This window comes from Budorcas taxicolor, chromosome X (genome assembly GCF_023091745.1).
Source record: "Budorcas taxicolor isolate Tak-1 chromosome X, Takin1.1, whole genome shotgun sequence".
NCBI classification, from domain to species: domain Eukaryota; kingdom Metazoa; phylum Chordata; class Mammalia; order Artiodactyla; family Bovidae; genus Budorcas; species Budorcas taxicolor.
Window position 1 is genome coordinate 106,009,378 of NC_068935.1, and position 19,286 is coordinate 106,028,663.

At 40.8% G+C, this 19,286-nt stretch overlaps 1 protein-coding gene across 2 annotated transcripts; it reads left to right on the forward strand.

Annotated features, from left to right (window-relative positions):
• Positions 1–1,475: 1,475 nt before the first annotated feature.
• Positions 1,476–18,736, forward strand: DYNLT3 (dynein light chain Tctex-type 3). Of its 2 annotated transcripts, none has more exons than XM_052663497.1 (5): positions 1,476–1,516; positions 4,448–4,489; positions 8,873–8,996; positions 9,606–9,683; positions 18,660–18,736. In XM_052663497.1, the coding sequence occupies exons 1-5, from the start codon at positions 1,487–1,489 to the stop codon at positions 18,683–18,685; spliced, it is 300 nt and encodes a 99-aa protein (XP_052519457.1). In that variant the 5' UTR covers positions 1,476–1,486; the 3' UTR covers positions 18,686–18,736. The 2 variants fall into 2 exon arrangements, with proteins under 2 accessions (XP_052519457.1, XP_052519456.1); XM_052663496.1 differs by lacking the exon at positions 18,660–18,736 and adding an exon at positions 10,272–11,491.
• The last annotated feature ends 550 nt before the right edge of the window (positions 18,737–19,286 follow it).

The window sequence follows — 19,286 nt, forward strand, 5'->3', positions numbered from 1 at the left end:
AGAACACGTCTACTGTTGTATTTCCAACTATACCAGAAAACAAAGGTCCTTAGTATTTCAGCTCATCCTATTTGAATCTTCTCTTTCTTGCAACCCAGATGCTAATAGAGCTATTATAGTGGTTTTAAAGCATGGTCCCCAAAGTATTTGACATTTATTGAATGTCAAATACTATAGAAAGGTAGGCAGCTTCTAGAAGCTGGAAAGGCAAGGAAATGGATTCTCCCCTTGAGCCTCCAAAGGGAACGTAGTTCTACAGGCTCATTTTACATTTCTGACCTTTGTGTTGCCTTAAGCCACAAAATTTATGATAATTTGTTACAGCAACAAGAGGAAGCTAATACAGTGATTACCAACTTGGGTGCTGCTATCAGCCTCCTAAGTTTAAATCCTTCTACTACTTACTGAATATGAGACCTTGGGTAAATTAAACTCTCTACCCTGCAGTTTCATCTCGAAAAATGGGATGATGGTAACAGAACCAAACCTGCTGGGTTGTCATGGGTTTAAATGAGAAACTACTTAGGAGTATCTGAAGCTTCATAATTTAAAAATAAATGTAACCATTGTTCTGCTAATATTTATAATTTAGTATATTTGTACCTTCTCTCCTATAAATCAAAGTTTGTTTTTTTTTTTACATAGTCATGGAAGAGGGTGTGAGAGCCTCTACCTACAGCATCTTATTTGATGCCACAACCAGTCATAAAATAAGTATAATTTTGTTTTCATATGGGAAAACTGAGGCTGTGGGAGGTTAATTTTTCCAAGTGACATAGCTATTAAGAAGACAAATCAAAGCAACTTATTCACCATTGCATTCACTACACTTATTTGCTGGATGATGCATCAATATGTGCAAATAACCACTGCAGTGGGCACTCCTAAATAATGAGGACTCTAGACAGACTGACACTAGGTCACCCTATCTTGACCCTCAATGGTACAAATCCTAGCTTTTTAACAGCAAACGGCTGGAGGCAACGGAGAGAGACACCCAGTCGCAGGAGCCCTGCGGGAGAGCGGTGATGGCAGGGCTGGGAAGAGGGGAAAGGAAGGTGGAGTCATTGCAAGGACGTAAAGGCGGGGCCTGCGTGGGGAACGCCCCGGGCCATAAATGGGGGCGGGGCCTCCCCCGAGGCCAGTGCGCGGCCGCGGAGCTTGACCCGCCCATAGCTCCGTCCCCCAGGAGACTCGGCGCCACTATGGAGGAGTACCATCGCCCCTGCGACGAGGTACCGCCCCTCCGCCGCCCCCGAGCGACCCTCGCCCCCGCCCGTTTCGGCGCTTTGTCTCGGCAGGGTGGTCTCCTGGCACCCAGCAGCCAGGAGAAAGGAAGGTAGAGCCACTGTGAGGACACAAAGGCGGGGCCTGCGTAGGGAACGCCCCGGGCCATAAACGGGGGCGGAGCCTCCCCCGAGGCCAGTGCGCGGCCGCGGAGCTTGACCCGCCCATAGCTCCGCCCCACAGGAGACTCGGCGCCACCATGGAGGAGTACCATCGCCCCTGCGACGAGGTACCGCCCCTCCGCCGCCCCCGAGCGACCCTCGCCCCCGCCCGTTTCGGCGCTTTGTCTCGGCAGGGTGGTCTCCTGGCCCCAGCAGCCAGGAGAGGTGGGGTGCAGCGTCCCCCGTGCCCAGGTCCTCTCCACAGGGCCTGGGATCCGCCCCTCCCTTCTCCGGCCCCCGACCCCGAGGCCTTGAGGGTGGGGTGAGAGTCGGGATGGCAGTGGCGACTGGGAGCGCTGGGGGCTGGCAGTGGGGTCGGGGCCGAAGGTTAGAAGCCTTGACTTGGGGTGCGTGGGGTGGCGGGAGCCGCCCGTCTACAGGGCGGGCCTTGGGAACCGGTCTTCCTGGCTGCTTCCTCTGCCCCTTGGTGTCCCCAAAGCAGGTGCCACATCCCTGCCAAGCGAGGCCCTGGAGGCGGAGCCGCTCCCCCTCCCGGGCACTCTCGCTGGGGTGGTTTGGAAGGAGGTACTTTATGGATTAGGAGCCCTTGCTTATTGACTCAGGCTTCCCAAAACCTCACCAGAAGCCCGTGATGTCAATTGTCATCTTCCTGTTACCCACGGGGGACTGTGACTTTCATGGCGGCTAAGTCAAAGTTAGAACTGCCAGAAATGACAGCCGCTCCATTTGAACCCAGACCTCAGACCGCACAGCTACAACTCTGGCTTCTCTCTAACCAGGAGGAGGATGAGGCCTGTTGGATCCCAGCATAACCTGTGACAGGGCAGAACAGACAAAGACATTTTCTGTCCAGTGGTAGCCACAGGTGAATGGTGCCGTGAAATAAAACTAGGCAGGCACATGGTGGAGGGTGCAGCATAAAATAGTGTATTATTAGAGCCCTCGAAGGGCGTTCTGGACCATTCATCTTTAGGATGTGGGCTTTTGCAGAAGCTAAGATCACATTTAAACTCAGGCTTCTAGGATGCAGGTGGCATACACGCTTCAAGGTTAGTGGTTTTCTTATTTTAGAAATTGAAGCATAAGCAATTTCATCCTCAAGGCATATCCCCCAAAAGTACCAGTCTCCTGATTCCTGAGAGGGTTCTGTACTGCTGCTGCTACTAAGGCGGTACCCCCTAAATGCCTGTATGATAAAAGAAATAAAATTACATGTGTTACCATGGCCATCCAGTACAACCTGATTCCCTGGTGACCTTCCAAATTGAACGGAAATGGACATTATTTAATTTGTAGACCACTTTTGAAAGTAGATAAGGACCTTATTTGAAGGTAAAATTATTTTAATAGGGGCAGTTGTGATACCTGTTTTCATGATTATTCCGATGATTTAGGGTGTTGTTGGGGAATCATCTGGTATAATTAAGTTGAGAATACTTTAAATCTGTACTCAACAAGGTACTTATTTTCAGAATTTACTTGGTTTTTTAACTACTTTGTTGTATAGTGGGATTTACAAACATGCTGATGTCATAAAGCACCTAAAAAATGTCTGCATGGAAACAAGTCATGTACTACCTGATATGTTTTGGTTTAGACTGCGATCTTATCACATAACCTATTTCTTGACTCTAAGACATTTCTTAGTCATTAATAGTTGCTTTTAACTCAAGATTGTATCAGGACACTCCCCAAGAAAGACAGAGTTAGTTGCCAGACCTGTTGTATTATGGGCATAGATTAAAGGTCTAAATATTATTTATATGTTATAAAGTGACAGTAATTTGGAATGATCAAGTATTTTCATAAACTTTAACTCAGCAAAGCCACATAAATTGCCAAGCATAAGTTAAGAACAAAATTCAAACTTATCAGCATTCTTTTTTCATGGCCTCATTATTTAGTCACAACTATTTCCTGTGTTCTGATAACACATCATATGTCTATCTCCTGTTTCCTGAGCTTTACAACACAATAATCTGCAGTCTGGGTGTTCACCAGAATCACCAGGAAAGCACTTTTTTTTTCTTGTGCTGCCCATATCTTTGTAAAAAAATTTTATTTTATATTGGAGTATAGTTGATTTACAGTGTTGTATTAGTTTCAGGTGTACAACAAAATGATTTAGTTATACATATATGTATTCTTTTTCAGACTCTTGTCCCATGTAGGTTATTATAGAATATTAAGTTGAGTTCCCTCTGCTACATAAATAGGTCCTTGTTGATTATCTATTTTATATATAGTAGTGTGTATATGAGCGCTCACACGCTTAGTCATGTCTGACTCTTTTGTGACCCTATGGGCTGTAGCTCACCAGACACCTCTGCCCATGGAATTTTCCAGGCAAGAATACTGGAGTGGGGTGCCATTTCCTCCTCCAGGGGATCTTCCCAATCCAGGAATGGAACTCTCATCTCTTGCATCTCCTGTGTTGGCAGGTGGATTCTTTACCACTAGCACCACCTGGGAAGCCCCATATGAGTGAAGCACTTTAAGAAAAATGTTGCCTAGGCTCTGCCTGCGGAAAAGGCAATGGCATCCCATTCCAGCACTCTTGCCTGGAAAATCCCATGGATGGAGGAGCCTGGTGGGCTACAGTCCATGGGGTCGCAAAGAGTCAGACATGACTGAGTGACTTCACTTTCACTTTTCACTTTCCTGCATTGGAGAAGGAAATGGCAACCTACTCCAGTGTTCTTGCCTGGAGAATGCCAGAGACAGGGGAACCTGGTGGGCTGCCGTCTATGGGGTCGCACAGAGTTGGACATGACTGAAGCGACTTAACAGCAGCAGCAGCAGGCTCTGCCCGAGATCTAATAAGTGAAAATCTCCAGGGAGGTAGGTGGCATGACATTTTGCGATTTTAAAGATCAAGGTGGGATTAGTAGTCTCAGTAATCTTAATGCCCCTTTTCACTGTGGTCCCGTCACTAATACTTGTCTAGGCCAGCCTAGGGTATTCTGTGTAGCATCATAGCTCCCAGGAGAAGGAAGTCTGTGTTGAAAGCCACTATATCTTTTGTTTTCCATCTTTAGGTTGGCTTCAATGCTGATGAAGCCCACAATATTGTTAAAGAGGTGAGTTATATATCTTGTTTATCTTGAAGATTGATGCACTGGTGAAATTTTTTAAAACTCTGTTTTTACTTTCAGTACAAAGTTAAAAGCCTGAGTATTAAAACAAGATTTTTAATATTCATTCACTAATTCTTTATAGGGCTGCTTCTGTGTTTGTTATATTGCATGCTGTCAGTCATATTGTATGCTCTCAGGCCTCTTGGGGCCTGAAAGGGATATTTAAGTGTTGATCTAGAATATTGGCTTGCTGTTTTCTAAAGCTGATTTTCTGTCTTTTGAATAAAATAACTTTTATTCCAATGGGGCCAAATATTATTTTAAATGTTTAATAATTTAGAATCATGTATTAGAACTTTATAGCCAGGAATATTTCATTATTAAAACAAAATGCAGGGTCTTGCTTAGCAGTCCAGTGGTCAAGATTTTGCCTTCCAGTGCAGGGGGCATGGGTTTGATCACCCTCCCCCCCCCAATAGAAGCAATATTGTAACAAATACAATATAGAGTTAAAAATACTAAACCACCTTAAAATTAATTTTTTAAAATGAAATCATGATTTTAAAAATGCAAAGTTTTCCATACTTTGACAATGTAGAAGCACAAATGAGGGCACTGGGGAGGCGGAAGATAGCATGGGTCATGGGAGGGCAGGAGTGATAGCAGCCTCATTTTTCAAAGTGGAGAGTCAAAAAAGACTGTCCTTGCTGGATGGAACATGAAGCAAAGGATGCTGAGGTATTGGAGGAGTCTTTTCAATGGTACCTGCTTCTTTACACACATTATGAACCACATGAAAAGACTAAAGAGTGAGTAGAAGGAGAATCAAATATCACCTTTGTTATTGGTTAAAAACTAGATTAAAGATTGGGGCTTCCCTGGTGGCTCTGTGGTCAAGAATCCACCTGCCAATTCAGGAGATGTGGGTGTGATCCCTGGGTTGGGAACATCCCCTGGAAGAGGAAATGGCAACCCACTCCAGTGTTCTTGCCTGGGAAATCCCATGGACAGAAGAGCCTGGTGGGCTACAGTCCATGGGGTTGAAAGAGAGGCATGACTGAGGGACTGAACAGCGACAAGAAGATTAGAGATGGGAGCTTGTTTTTCAAACTGCATACCGGTTCGGTTCAGAGGCATCCAGGGAAAAGTTAGTCAGCAGAGAGCAACACTTAACCAGGCTGGTGCCTTTCGTTGGTTTGGGTGAAGAGGGAAGGAGAAAGTCAATACTCAAGTCCAAGGCATTTGGAGACTGGCTCTCCCAGATGAGAAGGGTGGAGCACCTGCAGGTAACTTGCTCCCCCTCCATGGGGAGGAATGATAACAGGTGGGGCAAGAGGCCAGGGATGATCAGGAAAAATCCTCTGTGTGGAAGGAAACATCCAGAGTAGAAAAGAAACATGCTCCTAATGGTGTAAATATACTGAAGTAAAAATAGTGAATTCACTATATTGAGGGGACACGGTTGAGGGGCAGGAGGTGGCAGGTGGTCACGGGGAACTAAATTTTCATGTCATAGCAATAAAAACGTTATCTGGAGATATGTAAGGGACCCTTAAGAGATTTAAAACACCAGTAGTACCCTAAAAGTGTTTGCTCTGCAGAAGAGGGCTAAGCATGGGGGGAAAAAAAGTAGGAAGGAGAGGATTTTTGCTTTTCATTGTAAACTCTTCTGTTGGATTTTTCAACCCACATGCAGAGGAGCTCAGAGCAAGGATTCTAAGAAAATATGGAGATTGGCAAAAGATAAGAAAAACAAAAATAGTGAATTCACTATATATTCACTGTACTTAAATAGCTTATTCAGGTAAAAGAACCATGCTTCTTAAAATGTGATACACATACTTACTAGTGGTTAGGTGGTCCTAGAAGCCACTGAGTGTGTTTTTAGGGCATCAGTTTTACTTCCATACTTGCAAGAAGGAGGTAAGTAATATAAATAACCATTTTCAAACACAGATAACAAACGGGTACAACGGATACAAATGGATACACTATGGAGTCAAAAGCAAGCTTCATTTGAAATTTTCGCAAAATAGGAGACTTGAAAGACATCTCAGGTTTCCCACAGGTGGCATTTCGCTACTAGTCTATTCTTTTTCTTCTCCCTGAGCTAACTCTGTTTGCTAGTGAGACATTAAAAAGTTGAGGGAGAGAGGTGGGGGAGGGAGGGAAGGTGGACAGAGAGTGGGGTGGGGAGAGAGAGTGCTACTGAAAACATTTCAGCACTTCCCAGATGACTGTATAATTTCAGCAGGCATTTTTGTTTTTCTTATCTTTTGCCAATCTCCTTATTTTGTTAGAGTCCTTGCTCTGAGCTCCTCTGCTAATATATTTTTCCTACTGAAGTCTTAGAGCCACTCACTCATCAGTGATACACATATATTTTATTCATTGTCAGTAATAGAATTTGCCACAAACACATTTTGGTAGAAAAAGTGGGTTACAAATGGAATTAACTTGGAGCTTAATCTGAAGTACGTTTGATTCAGGATGTCCAGAGAGTATATCAAAGCCAATATTACTTCAACAGCAAACATGTATGGCGTGCCTGCTGCGTGCCCGACTTCTGAGTTTGGCCCTGTGGATACAGAGCAGGTTAAGGACCTCATTATCTAGTAGGTCTCCTGGTTAATGGTAATGAAGAGGCTAGATGTTAATTAATAGTAATTAGCAGGGTTATTTACAGTGGCATCCACAGGCCCCGGATGTTTCTGTTGTCTCGAACAGAACCTGAAGTGGTCCTGTTAGATAATGTGAAAGGGAACAAGGGCTCTTGTTTCTCCTTAAGGTATGGCAGTCTAGGGAGAGGCAGAGGTTTCCCAAAGACTGCCAGCCTGGGACTGGTAAAGCCAGAATGAAATTGCTGGCCCACTGACTCTCCTAACTCTTCATGTTATTGAACATCCTGGGAGAATAATTTGAGCCACGTTACTTTCTTCAGTTCCTCTAAATTTCATTTCTCTTTTTACATTTTATGATTAGTGAAGATATTATACCATCCAGCTTAGGATTCCGTATTAATTAATGCCTCTTGCAGGCAGACTCTACTGTCTGAGCCACCAGGGAAGCCCATTAATGCCTCTGCATGCGTGCTCAGTCGTGTCTGACTCTGCAGCCCCATGGACCATAGCCCGCTAGGCTCTTCTGTCCCTGGGATTCTCCAGGCAAGAGTACTAGAGTGGGTTGCCATTTCCTCCTCCAGGGGATCTTCCTGACCCGGGGATTGAACCCACATCTCCTGCATTGGCAGGCGGATTCTTTACCACTGAGCTACCTGGGAAGCCATGAATGCCTCTGCTGCTGCTGCTAAGTTGCTTCAGTCGTGTCCGGCTCTGCCTCTACTATAGTCCAATTGTAGTAAATGAAAGCTGTGCACCTGTGTGCATGTCTGTCTTATTAAGCTGGATTCTGTGAATGAACTCTCCTGGCTCTATCACTTGAATTAAAAATAGTAGCAGCCAGATAAGTCAAGAGAAAGACAAATACGATATGATCTCACTTATATGTGGAATCTAAAAAACCCCAAACTCATAGAAGCAATAGAATGATAATTGTCGTGGGGTGGGGAAAATGTCAGTCAGAGGGTACAAACTTCTAGTGATAAGATAAATAAGGGACTTCCCTGGTGGTCCAGTGGTTGGGAAAATAGGGGTTTCAAGAGATGAAGTCACTTGCAAAAGTCACACAAGGGTGGGAGAGGTGAGTCTTAAAGTGAGTCTTAAAGCTGAGTCGTAGAGTCTTAAAACCTAAGACTGTGGTGCCACACCAGTGCTCTTCATCAAGTATCAGAAGTGGATGCTAGTAAACACTGGAAAAATATTTAACTGTCTATTTCTAGAGCGCCTGAAAAGTAATGTTTGTTGATGATTCACTTTTAGTGGTAGGTGTGCTTGCTCTTTGATAGCTAAGCAGTTATATGGATGAAAATATAATTATTGTACATGAGAAATATATTTCTTCATTGGCCTCCTTTGTTTCTAGCATCTGAAACCTAGGTCAAATCTCAGCTGTTGCAAAGCCATTCTTTAACCAGTTGATATCACCCTTTTAAAATCACCCCCCCCATAAGCATTTTACAACATAACTTATCACCCTGCATTGGTCTTCCTTGTGTGACAGAGTTCTTTTATTAGCTTCTCTGCTAGGCTGTTGAGTTCTTTACAATAGAGGCCATGTCACATTTATCTTTATATGGTCCGTAATATCTCAGCATGAGATAATGCATGCAGAAATGCTTTGAAAATTCTCCAACAGTTAGAGACAATGCATAATAAATATTTACCAGATGCATATTTTCTAAAATGTTTTATTGGGTTATAAGTATATTTTATATTTTGAATAAATCTTTTCCTGCAATATGTGTATAATTGTCCTCTGCCCTTTTAGTGTATAGATGGGGTCTTGGGAGGTGAAGATTATAATCAGAACAATATCAACCAATGGACTGCAAGCATAGTGGAACAATCCCTAGCACATCTGGTTAAGCTGGGAAAAGCTTATAAGTATATTGGTAAGTATTTGTGTCCTTCCTCATTAGTTTACTCACTTTAGTCTCTGTGGTTTTCTCTGAATTTAAAGAATGTAAATGAATGGTAGACCCTCAAGTTGGATACTAATAGGGTGTGAAGGACCTTTGACTTATTCATCCCCAAATAATCTGTGATAATACCTGAAAGATGGAGATCTCTTGCTACTCAAAAGCAGTTTTGCTCCTGCCAGCCATCTACTTGTCTTGGTAGCATCACCTTTTACATTTGCACCGGTTATTTTCACTGAAACCGTCTCAGCCCTACTGTCTTTTCAGTAGGACTGTGAGGTGACACATAATATGGATTTTCTTTGCATCTGAATTATGCCTATGGGACAAGGCACATGATTTGGCCCACATTTTTCCTGCAGTACGATTACCATTGGTTATGGCACTGGGCAACAAACAGACTGGATCCAGTGAGTTCACAACTGTGGTGATAAATCATCAAAATGAGAGACTTATGTTTTTCAATTGATTCTCTGAATGCTTTGTTTTATGTTATTTATTTATTTATATAGCATTTACTGCTCTGAACTCAAACACTTACTTTTCGTTTTAAGTGTTCTCACTCTGCATCTTTATTTTTAGTGACCTGTGCAGTGGTCCAGAGGAGTCCATATGGCTTTCACACAGCCAGCTCATGTTTTTGGGACACCACATCTGATGGTAAGAGGCTTTGTATGTGCATGCTAAGTCACTTCAGTCTGTCCAACTGTTTGTGACCCCATGGACTGTAGCCCACCAGGTTCCTTTGTCTACGGGATTTCCCAGGCAGGAATACTGGAGTGGGTTGCCATTTCCTTCTCCAGAGGATCTTCCTGCCCCAGGGATCGAACCCACATCTCTTATGTCTCCTGCACTGGCAGGCAGGTTCTTTACCACTAGCGCCACCTGGGAACCCACCATTTCCTTCTCCAGGGGATCTTCTGCATTGCAAGCAGACGCTTTAACCTCTGAACCACCAAGGACGCCCTAAAGAGACTTTAAGCTGACTCAAACAAAATACAACTTCTAGCCAAGTTAAATAGTGGTCCTTGTTATGAAATCTTTATTTATCTCTACTTAAATTCCCACAAGACTTGATCAACAGAATTGCTTTATACCTAATGACAAGTCTGCTATCAGACAAATAGGAAATGGGAAGAGTTAATGGGTTGTAGGAAATATGATATTAAAACCTATGAAAAATGTATATATATTCCTGGTAATTTTGATGTTTTGATGTTTCTGAGTCCTTTCATTGTGTGTTTTCAGGAACCTGCACTGTAAGATGGGAGAACCGAACCATGAACTGTATCGTCAATGTTTTTGCCATTGCTATTGTCCTGTAGCTGGCTAAAAATACTTGGCCAAAGCCATTAACCTAAGAATTTGTCAGTGTATCCTTTCTAAAAAGAGTAACAGTTACTTATTCATATGCTAGATGACAAGTGTGCAATATGCTTCAAATCTATCAACAAAAACAGAATAGTGCAAGCAAGCAGTCTCATAGGAAGTTGGCAGATTTTCTCATCTTCCATACAGAATCATTTAAACAGGGAAAACTTAATGTTAGCAAAAAACAAATATAGAAATATGGCATGACATGAAAATACACTCTTAAATTTACACCAGCTTTTCACTAACAATATGTACGTAAGGAGATGGGGGAATCCATGCAGATAATTAAATTTTCTTTCAGCTAGAAAAGTTAACAGGGATAAATATATGAACAAAAATGCTGCAAGGATAACTGTGGAGAAAATGATAAAAATCAGTTAATGCTTAGTTTTTTATTTCTCCTCAGTTGTAGGTATGATTTAGTGGAAAGTAATCCCATCCTTTTTTTTTTTTTCTCATCAACTAGTAGCAACTGTTATTATTAACTTGTTTACCTTTTCTGAGAATAGCTAAGTCACTTTTTAAAATTTAAAATTCTTAGATTTACATCTGAGAGTGAATTGAATTGGGTAACCTGAATTCCCTAGGTAAACAAAATTAGTTACAGCATATGACAAAAGTATAAGACTCCAACAGCTGCCTTACAATTCATTCATTCCAGATGGAAGAAGCACTTACTGAATGTCTATTATGAGCTATTTTTCTGCTAATCATAGTTATCAATATGCTGTTCAAACTTTCTTTTGGTACCTAGTCAGTTGGACAACATTTAGTCTGGGAAAGAGAAAAAAATGTTGTTTTACAAGAGAGGAAAAAGGTGAATCTGGTTATCCAAGTAGGAATAAGCAAATGAAAAGCAATTATTACTGACAGAGAATTATTGATGTAATTTTAAGAATGGCTCCTAGCAAGCAAAAAACTGCATAAAATATGCAACTCTTAGTTAAAGGCCTTATTATCAGTCTAATACACAAATAGTAAATTCCATCATTGCTTTAGTTACAATCATCTGTAAATAATTTTAAGTACTTATGAGGGGTTCAAATTGAGTAAAGTATAGATTAAAAGTATACAATCATTAGCAGGTTATTGAATATCTCAGGGCTTATGAAATGTAGTTAAATTTGTGAAAGAGATAACTGATAAAAAATTAGGGTACACAGCTGGCCACCAAATGCAAAGTCAGTCTGTTATTTAACCTTGAAAATAAAATCAATTTTGCATATTACCACTAATACATGTAGGGAGTAGAACCATGAGTCATCGAATTCCAGGGGGAAAGGAAGGCTTAGTGTTGACAGTGTTAAGAGAGTATTCTTGTAGGCATGCTGTGTGCATGTTTGATATTTTGCCGAGTAACAATAATTGTTCAGTGTTGAAGAAGATGATTAAGAAAATACAGGATAGAGTTTAATGCAGTGATATATACTCTGGCACATTAAATTTTTCAGTAATTACCTTTATGTTAGTTTATGCTGCTGGCTTTGGTGCCCTTGAAGATTATAATAGTGACCAAAATATATCTGTGCAGTTAAGGCTCGCTTTTGACTATTGTTATTGAAGCCTGATTTTAAAAGAATAATAATCACAAATACCTCGTGAACTTGCTATCTGCTCTGTTTCTAGTTAAAATGTAATAAAGATTATCTTCCTGCACTGTACGTTTGCTTCTGGATGATCATTGAATAAGAAATGACATCGTCTTTAAGAAATTCTAAATAATAAGAATGGGGACATGAAATGAATGTTGGACCACAGAGGTACGTTGTACAGAATAAATGCCGTTAAAATAGCAACCCAAACACTGGTGTTCACTGGGTGAACACCGATGTTAACATAAATAACAGCTCCTATTTTATGCCTTCTATTATTTTTTAACAAAAATTATTTTAAAAAGTGGTATAAAATATATTCTGTAACTATTTATTAGCTTTTAATAACTCTTTGTGGCAAGGAATTTTGTCCTATTTGTCAGCTTGCAATTGAGTTGTTGCTGTTTTGTGTTTTTTAAATTAAGGACTTAAAGTATGTAAAATTAGGGTATTCAGCTGTAAGTACTAACTCGGATTTTGGTAAAGCTATAATTTTATGTTTGTAAAGTACCAGTATACAGCCCTAAATGATGGCAACATCTCATTACGTTTTCTCTGATAAGAAGTACTTTTTTGCTCTTCTTTCCAAGTTGGGTGTTATCTAATTATGAGTCACTGAAAGCATTTTCATCACCTACAGTCGTCATCATATTTTTAAGGTACTCTTACGATGCTGCAGATTGTATTTTTAAAGTTTGAGTAAAAAACTATATCCTTGATAACAGGTTTTTAAAAGTGGGATAAAAATCTGTGTGTGGGGTGTGTGTGTGTGTGTCTGTGTGTCTGTGTGTCTGTGTGTGTCTGTGTGTGTGTGTGTGTGTGTGTGTGTGTTAAAGGAATTAGGTCTTTTTTTATAACAGACACCAAAGAAAAGTTTGAGAGATGAATTGAAAATTTCACCCCATGCACTAAAATCTACCCAAGGGGAACTTGTTTTACATTCAGAGGTAGAGTTATATTTGTGGCTAAAGAGGCTTATAGTTTCAGTGTCTAATAATTCAATGAAATTGACCTTTGAATATTTACTAAACTCCCTATAAATGCATCTTAAGCATTCAGCCTTTCCACGATTTAGATAGCCACCATCAACATACAGCAACCTCAGGGGTCCAGGAGTTTCTAGTCTACCTTGTCTAATTGCAAATCCCGTATTTCTCACTGTGGTCCCACTCAGTGTCACTCCATGTCATCCTTGAATATGTAGGAAATACTGACAATCCAGGCCTAATTAGAAATGGCCCCTAATTACTTCATGAAGAGCGTCTCTTCCCAAAAGGGTTTCTAAGGATCTCAGAGATGAAGCTGGAACTTTGTATAGACATTCATAGGCACCACTGGGATCTTCCCTAGAGGACATAAAATGTGGGCAGCTACCTCCCTCTGGGATATGCTTTAAAGGTGAAGACTGTATGGGGAAGTGTCTTTGCAGTTCTGCCTAACCAAGTCAGGGAATTTGATGCCTGGGCTTGCCAATAATGTGTATTCAACTTGCTTCATGCCAAAATAAGCTTTTTTATTTTATTGAATGCTTTGTCTTTTTAGATGTTTTTCTGTTTGCCAGCTTCTAACTTGAGATATCTCCATTCAAGCTTCTCAGCACAGAATTTTACATGAGGCAGCATTATTACTTAATGACAGTTCTGTTGTTTTCAATCCCTATAATACCTTATAGAGAAAATCTCCATGAAAATTAATATTATATCATGTACTAGCTTTTCCTTAATTTTTAATTTTGTATGCTAGGAATTTGGAGTAAGCTGCATGTGCTAACATAGGCTTCTACAGATAATGCTCATAGAGAGTACCACTCAAAATGATCAGGACTACAGTTGTGGTCTCTTAATTAAAGCAAACTCATTCTTAAAGGGCCAAGTAATAAATATCTGAGACTTTATAGGCCTTTGCAGCTATTCAAGTATGCTATTGTAGTGTGAAACAGCCCAAGATAGTATGTAAATGAATGCGCATGACCATGTTCCAATAGAACTTTATTTACAAAAATAGGTGACAGGCTGGCCAGAGTTTACCAACCCCTGTTTAGAGTAAGAGGTGTTTCCTAGCCACTTAAAAAATTATACCTTAATTTGAGGATTTTTTTCTTTTTATTGTTCTCAGTTATAAACAATGGAATACAGGGTACTTTCATATATTATGTTTTAATTATCTTGGACTCAGAGACCTTACCGATAAACCAAACCTGTACTCTGCTTATTAAAAGAATGAAGTTAACTTTTCCAAAACTGAAGTATTCATTTTTTTTCTAACATGTGGGATCTTAGTTCCCCCACCAGGGATCAAACCCATGGTCCCTGCATTGGAAGGGCAGAGTCTTAATCTTTGGACTGCCAGGGAAGTTCCAAAGTATTCATTTTTTGATGTATATCACCTCACTTTTTACTGGTGTACAGGTAATTTTATATTGTCTTGGAGTTCATTTTACAACCTTATTTGAAAGAATGTTATAAAAAGGTTAATGTTTTATTTACTGATTTTTTTTTCTGTATTTATTTTTTATTTATTTTTTAAATAGTTTTTTATTTTTTTAATTTTAAAATCTTTAATTCTTACATGTGTTCCCAAACATGAACCCCCCTCCCACCTCCCTCCCCATAACATCTCTGTGGGTCATCCCCATGCACCAGCCCCAAGCATGCTGTATCCTGCGTCAGACATAGACTGGCGATTCAATTCTTACATGATAGTATACATGTTAGAATGCCATTCTCCCAAATCATCCCACCCTCTCCCTCTCCCTCTGAGTCCAAAAGTCCGTTAGACACAGCTGTGTCTTTTTTCCTGTCTTGCATACAGGGTCGTCATTGCCATCTTTCTAAATTCCATATATATGTGTTAGTATACTGTATTGGTGTTTTTCTTTCTGGCTTACTTCACTCTGTATAATCGGCTCCAGTTTCATCCATCTCATCAGAACTGATTTTTTTTTTTTAATAGCTAAGATGGACATCTCCTCTACCAAGAGAGTCATCCATGCACACTGAACATGGTAGTCACCCATTCAGTGCCTCCTGCTAGAAATCATACCACACACACACATAAACACAAAATTGCACAGGCCAAAGATAAAATGACTGCCCCATAAAAATTTAGGGGAAGTAGATGTTCTTTACCCAGGAATGGCTACGTGTTACACGAGGCATGAGCACCTGACCCAATGATAGTTTATCGGTAAATTTATTTTTAATCCATAAGGTGGCTGGGACACATTTGGTCAGGCAAAGTAATTCTCTCTGAATTTTGGTTTGTAAAATGAGAGTATTATGCAACAGGAGAAAAAGGGAAGATGGAAAGCAGAAATCTTGTCAAGGACTCATCCAAGTTTTCTTATTAGCAGAAATATCACAGCTGCCCGCTCCTCTCTACCACCCTCCAACCCAGGGAAGACATACCACACTTCGAATACCAGCAACGCCAGCAGCAGTGTTGAGAATGGTGTCAGCAGCAAATGTGGCAGAGGGGGTGGTATATAGGCAGGGAGCAGGTTGATGGCAGTGGTCTGGTGGTCAGTTTAGAATCACCAGCATAGGGAGATTAAAACCAGAACAAAACCTGTACATAAATGTTCATAGCAGCATTGTCAGTAACAGCAAAAACCTAGAAACCACTTTGTCTGTCAACCAGTGAATAGTTTAACAAACGTACATACATGGGCTGTTACTCAGAAAACACACACAAGAACTTGTATGAATCTCCTGAGAACTATGCTGAGTGAAAAAGCCAATCCAAAAAGAATACTGTTATGATTCCATTTATATAACATTTTGAAACAAAAGTTTAAAAAATGGCAAACAGTGACTACCCTGGTGGTCCAGTGGTTAAGAACCCACCCTCCAATGCAGTGGTTAAAAGTGACAGTGAAAGTGTTAGTCGCTTCAGTCGTGTCTGACTCTGCAACCACATGGACTGTAGCCCACCAGGCTCCCCTGTCCATGGAATTCTCCAAGCAAGAATACTGGAATAGGTCACCATGCCCTCTCTTCAGGGGATCTTCCTAACCCAGGGATCAAACCCTGGTCTTCTGCATTGCAGGCAGATTCTTTACCGTCTGAGCCACCAGGAAAGCACCCTCCCCCCCGATTGCAGGGGACTTGGGTTCAATCCCTGGTTGGGCAACTAAGCCCAAGAACCCCAACTACTGATTACACTCCAGAGCCCATTCTCCACAACTACAAAAAGCCTGTGCCACAATGAAGACGCAATATAGCCAAAATTTTTAAAAATAATAAAAATAAAATTTAAAATGTCATACAGATTAGTGGGTGCCAGAGGTTAGACATAGTGGAGGGGGAAGAAGAAATGTGCAGGAGGGAGGTAGGTGTGTTATAAAAGGCCAACATGAGGAATTCTTGTGGTATTGGGACTGTTCAGTATCTTGGCTGTGGTGGTGGATACACAAACGTACACATTATAAAATTATGTAGAACTAAATACAAATGAGTACGAGTAAAATTGGGGAAATCTGAATAAAGAGAGTGAAAAGAAATACTTGCAAGTCAGAAAAAGACAAATACCATATACTATCACGCGGAATCTAAAATACAACACAAATGAATTTGTCTGCAAAACAGAAACAGGCTCACAGACGTAGAGAACAGACTTCTGTTTGCCAAGGGGAAAGGAGATGGGGGAGGGCTGGATTGGGAGTTTGGGGATACAAACTATTATATGTAGACTGGATCAACAACAAGGTCCTACTGTACAGCACAGGGAACTATATTCAATATCCTGTGATAAGTCATAATGGAAAAGAATAAAAAAGAGAATATATATAAATACATAACTGGGTCACTTTGCTGTACACCAGAAATTAACACAACATTGTAAATCAACTGCACTTCAATTAAACAAAGAAATACTTCTTGTTAATGTTTCTATTAGTTTTCTATTGCTGCTTAAACTCAGTGGTCTGAAAACAACCTGAATTGACTCTGTTACAGTAAGTTTTAGAGGTCAGGAGTCCACAGTGGTCTTACTGGGCTGTGTGCATGCATGCATAGTCGCTCAGTCGTGTCCAACTCTTTGCGACCCCATGGATTGTAGCCCACCAGTCTCCTCTGTCCATGGGATTTCCTGGCAGGAATATTGAGTGGGTTGCCATCTCTTCCTCCAGAGGATCTTCCTGACCCAAGGATCAAACCCGCGTCTCCTGCATTGCAGGCAGATGCTTTAACGACTGAGCCACCAGGGAAGCCCCTTACTGGGTTAATGTCAAAGTTTAAACAGGCCTGCATTCCTTCTTCAGGTGAGCATCCTTTTTTTTTTTTTTTTTTTTTGGCCTTGTCTAGCTTCTAGAGGCTATGTACGTTTCTTGGTTAGTGGTTCCATCTTCAAAACTGGAAGTGTAGCAATTTCAAATCTCTTCTCTTTTCTGATCTCTGCTTCTGTCATCTCCTCCTTTGACTCTGAGGTGCCTGCCTCTTATCTTTCCCTTATTAGGACTCTTGTGATTACACTGGGTCCACCCAGGACAACCTCCTCATCCCAAGAGCTTTAATCACATCTGCAAAGTCCTTTTGCCATGTAACATATTTACATGTTCTGAGGATTGATAAGTGGATACCTTTGGGCATCATTTTATTTAGTACAACTCCATTATCACAGGATGCTGCATCTCAAGTGATTTTAAAAATATCAGAAAATGACTCAGTATTAGAAAAGAAATAGGGAATATTAAAGACTGTGAGGTGTTTGACAGCACATGTTCCTTCAGATGGAGGCTACACCTCAGCCCCAGTCATTATTAACATCTAGAAACAAGGTTTTGGGGTTCCCTAATCTTCCAGCTTTGCAAGAAATTCAGAAATATGTGTGAAGGCTCTCAATTTCAAAGCCTCAGTATTTTTCAACATTGGTATTTGGACCTAGTGGTGGCGGGGGTTGGGGGAGGTGGGTGGGTGGGTCTCATAACTAGTATACCTCTTCCATTCCTGAGTTCTGAACAAATTAAGAGACAGGGAGAAAAATTAAAACCAAAGTATCACCTTTCTGAGAAATACAAATATTATATGATATCAGTTACATGTGGAATCTAAAATATACAAATAAATTTGTTTACAAGACAGAAACAAACTTACAGACACAGAAAACAAACTTAGGTTTACCAAAGGGGAAAGTGGGTGAGGGAGGGATAAATTAGGAGTTTGGGATTAGCAGATATAAACTACTATATATAAAATAGATAACAACTTGTCCTACTATATAGCACAGGGAACTCTACTCAATGTCTTGTAACAAACCATAATGGAAAAGAATATGAATAATATATAATACATGGATCTGTATAACTGAATCACTTTGTTGTATAATACACCAGAAATTAACACAATATTGTGAAACAACTATACTTCAGTTAAAAAAATCATAAAAATTTTGAAAATGACCTTTTTGTTGGAGAATGGGACTGAGGGGAACTGGTCTTATTAATATTTTAATATTTTGGCTTCCATCATGGCTCAGACGGTAGCCAAGTCTGCAATCCAGGAGACCCAGGTTCACTCCCTCGGTGGGAAAGATGCCCTGGAGAAGGGAATGGCTACTGACTCCAGTATTCTTGCCTGGAGAATCCCATGAACAGAGAAGCATGGAAGGTTAGAGTCCTTGGGATCACAAAAGCCAGACACAATTGAGTGATTAACACTTTCACACTTTCCAGGGGCTTCCTGGTGGCATGGTGGATAAGAATCTGCAGGTCAATGCAGGGGACTCAGGTTCGATCTCTGGTGTGGGAAGATCCCACATGATGCAGAGCAACTAAGTCCATGCACCACAACTTTTGAGCCTGTGCTCTAGAGCCTGGGAACCATGACTACTGAACCATGAGCCACAACTACTGAAGCCTGCATGCCCAGAGCCTGTGCTCTACAACAAGAAAGCCACTGCAATGAGAAGCCTGTGCACCACAGTGAAGAGTAGCCCCTGCTCACTGTAACCAGAGAAAAGCTGGTGTGCAGCAATGATGACCCAGCACAGGCAAAAATTAATAGATAAATAAAGTATACTGACCCCCAGAATTAGAGTTACCCATCCAGTCATAAACATAAACACTCACTGTCTGATGAATCAGGAAGAAGCACTCTACTTTCCAGGTCAGGAATGAGAGAGAGTAAAGAAAGATCAGGAATGTTAAGGAAATTAATGATTCTCCACATGGAGAACCATATGAAAGAGAACGTGAGTGGGGATTAAGCACTGCTCCTTTAACACTTGGCACTGATTTCGATATATATATAAATATGTATTTTTTAAGCACTGTATAGCCTAACATTGTACAGGCCAAAGA

Coding starts and splice junctions, on each gene's coding strand:
- DYNLT3 (XM_052663496.1), top strand. CDS start 1,487: ATGGAGGAGTACCATCGCCCCTGCGACGAG. Junction 4,490..8,872: donor CCCACAATATTGTTAAAGAG/GTGAGTTATATA, acceptor CTGCCCTTTTAG/TGTATAGATGGGGTCTTGGG. Junction 9,684..10,271: donor TTGGGACACCACATCTGATG/GTAAGAGGCTTT, acceptor GTGTGTTTTCAG/GAACCTGCACTGTAAGATGG.